At 42.1% G+C, this 1,914-nt stretch overlaps 1 protein-coding gene across 1 annotated transcript; it reads right to left on the reverse strand.

Moving 5' to 3' along the window:
- Positions 1–285: 285 nt before the first annotated feature.
- On the reverse strand, positions 286–1,242 carry LOC112061200 (olfactory receptor 14A16-like). Its single transcript, XM_024113975.2, has one exon. It carries the CDS (start codon positions 1,240–1,242, stop codon positions 286–288), a length of 957 nt encoding a protein of 318 aa, XP_023969743.1.
- Between the last annotated feature and the right edge of the window lie 672 nt (positions 1,243–1,914).

Consider the following 1,914-nt stretch of genomic DNA (forward strand, 5'->3'; position numbering starts at 1 on the left):
TGCAAGATTATCACATAGAATGGTGATGGCTAGCAGTAGATAGATAGATAGATAGATAGATAGATAGATAGATAGATAGATAGATAGATAGATAGATAGAGTCCGATCTTAATTGCATTGATGTAAACTTCTAGTAGCTACTTTTTTTCTTGACTTAAGTTTGTCTTGATTTTTATTAGTGTAAATACTCAATTCTGCATAAACTGATTGCACAGTATGTTCTCATGATGGCAATAATGTCACCAGATATTTATATCTATAAAGAAACACAAAATGAAATCGTGATCAGTGGAGAAATATAGACATTTTATTCTTGCTGAATAACCTCCAACCTATCAGTTTATTCAGTGCACCTTTCATTTCCTTGTTTCTCATGCTGTAGATGATCGGATTCATTATTGGGGGCATTATGGAATAGAGAACAGCCACCAAAAGATTCAGATCTGAGGTTGAGCTGGAGGTGGGTTTCAGAAAGGCAAAGATGGCAGTGGAAAGCAATAAGGAGACCACAATGAGGTGAGGGAGGCAGGTGGAGAAGGCTTTATGCCGGCCCTGCTCAGAAGGGATTCTCAGCACTGCTTTGTAGATCTGAACATACGACACAATTATAAAAGCAAAGCAGATTAAAAATAAAAGCACACTAAGAGAAATAACAACAACTTCACCGAGGTATGAGTCAGAGCAGGCGAGCTTGAGGAGCTGGGGGACTTCACAGAAGAACTGATCCACCATGTTGCCTCCACAGAAGGATATTGCAAACGTGTTCCCAGTGTGCAATGCAGAGTAGAGAATACCACTGATCCAGGCACTGGCTGCCATTTGGACACAAGCTCTCCTGTTCATCATCATCTCATAGTGCAGTGGTTGGCAGATGGCAACGTATCGGTCGTATGCCATGATGGTCAGTAAGGCAAAATTTGCTGAAGCAAAGAATATGTAAAAAAAGACTTGGGCAACACATCCAGAATAAGGAATCCATCTGGTGTTTGTGAGGGAATTGGCCATGGATTTGGGGATGGTGACAGAGATGGAGCCGAAGTCTAGGATGGAGAGATTCATCAGAAAGAAGTACATGGGGTTGTGAAGGTGGAGGTCGAAGGCTATGGCTGTGATGATGAGAAGGTTCCCCAGCAGGGATGCCAGATAAAGCAGTAGAAATGCCACAAAGTGTAAAATCTGCAGTTCCCGAACGTCAGAGAATCCCAGGAGAAGAAATTCGGTCACAAAGGTTTGGTTGGACATTTTATTCCTCAGTACACTGAGTAATGGCTGTGGAGGGAATGAGAAGGACAATGGTCAGGATTAGAGTGACAGAAACAATTGCCCGGATTCCCCTTTCTCTAATATCTCATTAAATGAATCTCAAAGGTGCACAGAACTTGTCACTTGCAATGACTAGGTGTTGTTAGTACTCCTCAACTCTGACGATCCATCAGTCATATTATCATACTAGTATAACCTCCTTTAAACTCAACAGAGCTTCATCACTTTATACGATCTGAGGATTTGGCCCAAGGTGAGGTATGATAAAATGCAGTATGAAGGATGGAACAAAGCACACTCCAAATCCAACAATTCTTGCAAAGAAGGTCCCTCCATTGTGACGAACACCAAGCTCACAACTTGGACATTAAACTAATAGACTAAAATGACAACACATCCTGATTCCCACTTTGAAGGGCAATATGACATAGACCCTTCCAGTATCATAAGTAGCAGCTCATCTGTAAATGTTTCTACTGCAAGCTCTGTGCCTGCTGCCTGTTTACAAATTGATTTATGGGATCAACTCCCATCTGCACTTCAGTCTGCATGTGACAATGGACTAGCAGGATCCCTCCATCACCACTATGTTGTATCGTTTACTCTGTGCTGTGCGGTGCAGGGACACTTGAGCTCTAGTCTTGTCTCTGC

Source organism: Chrysemys picta, chromosome 12, assembly GCF_011386835.1.
Source record: "Chrysemys picta bellii isolate R12L10 chromosome 12, ASM1138683v2, whole genome shotgun sequence".
NCBI classification, from domain to species: Eukaryota; Metazoa; Chordata; order Testudines; family Emydidae; genus Chrysemys; species Chrysemys picta.

Coding starts and splice junctions, on each gene's coding strand:
- LOC112061200 (XM_024113975.2), bottom strand. CDS start 1,242: ATGTCCAACCAAACCTTTGTGACCGAATTTCTTCTCCTGGGATTCTCT.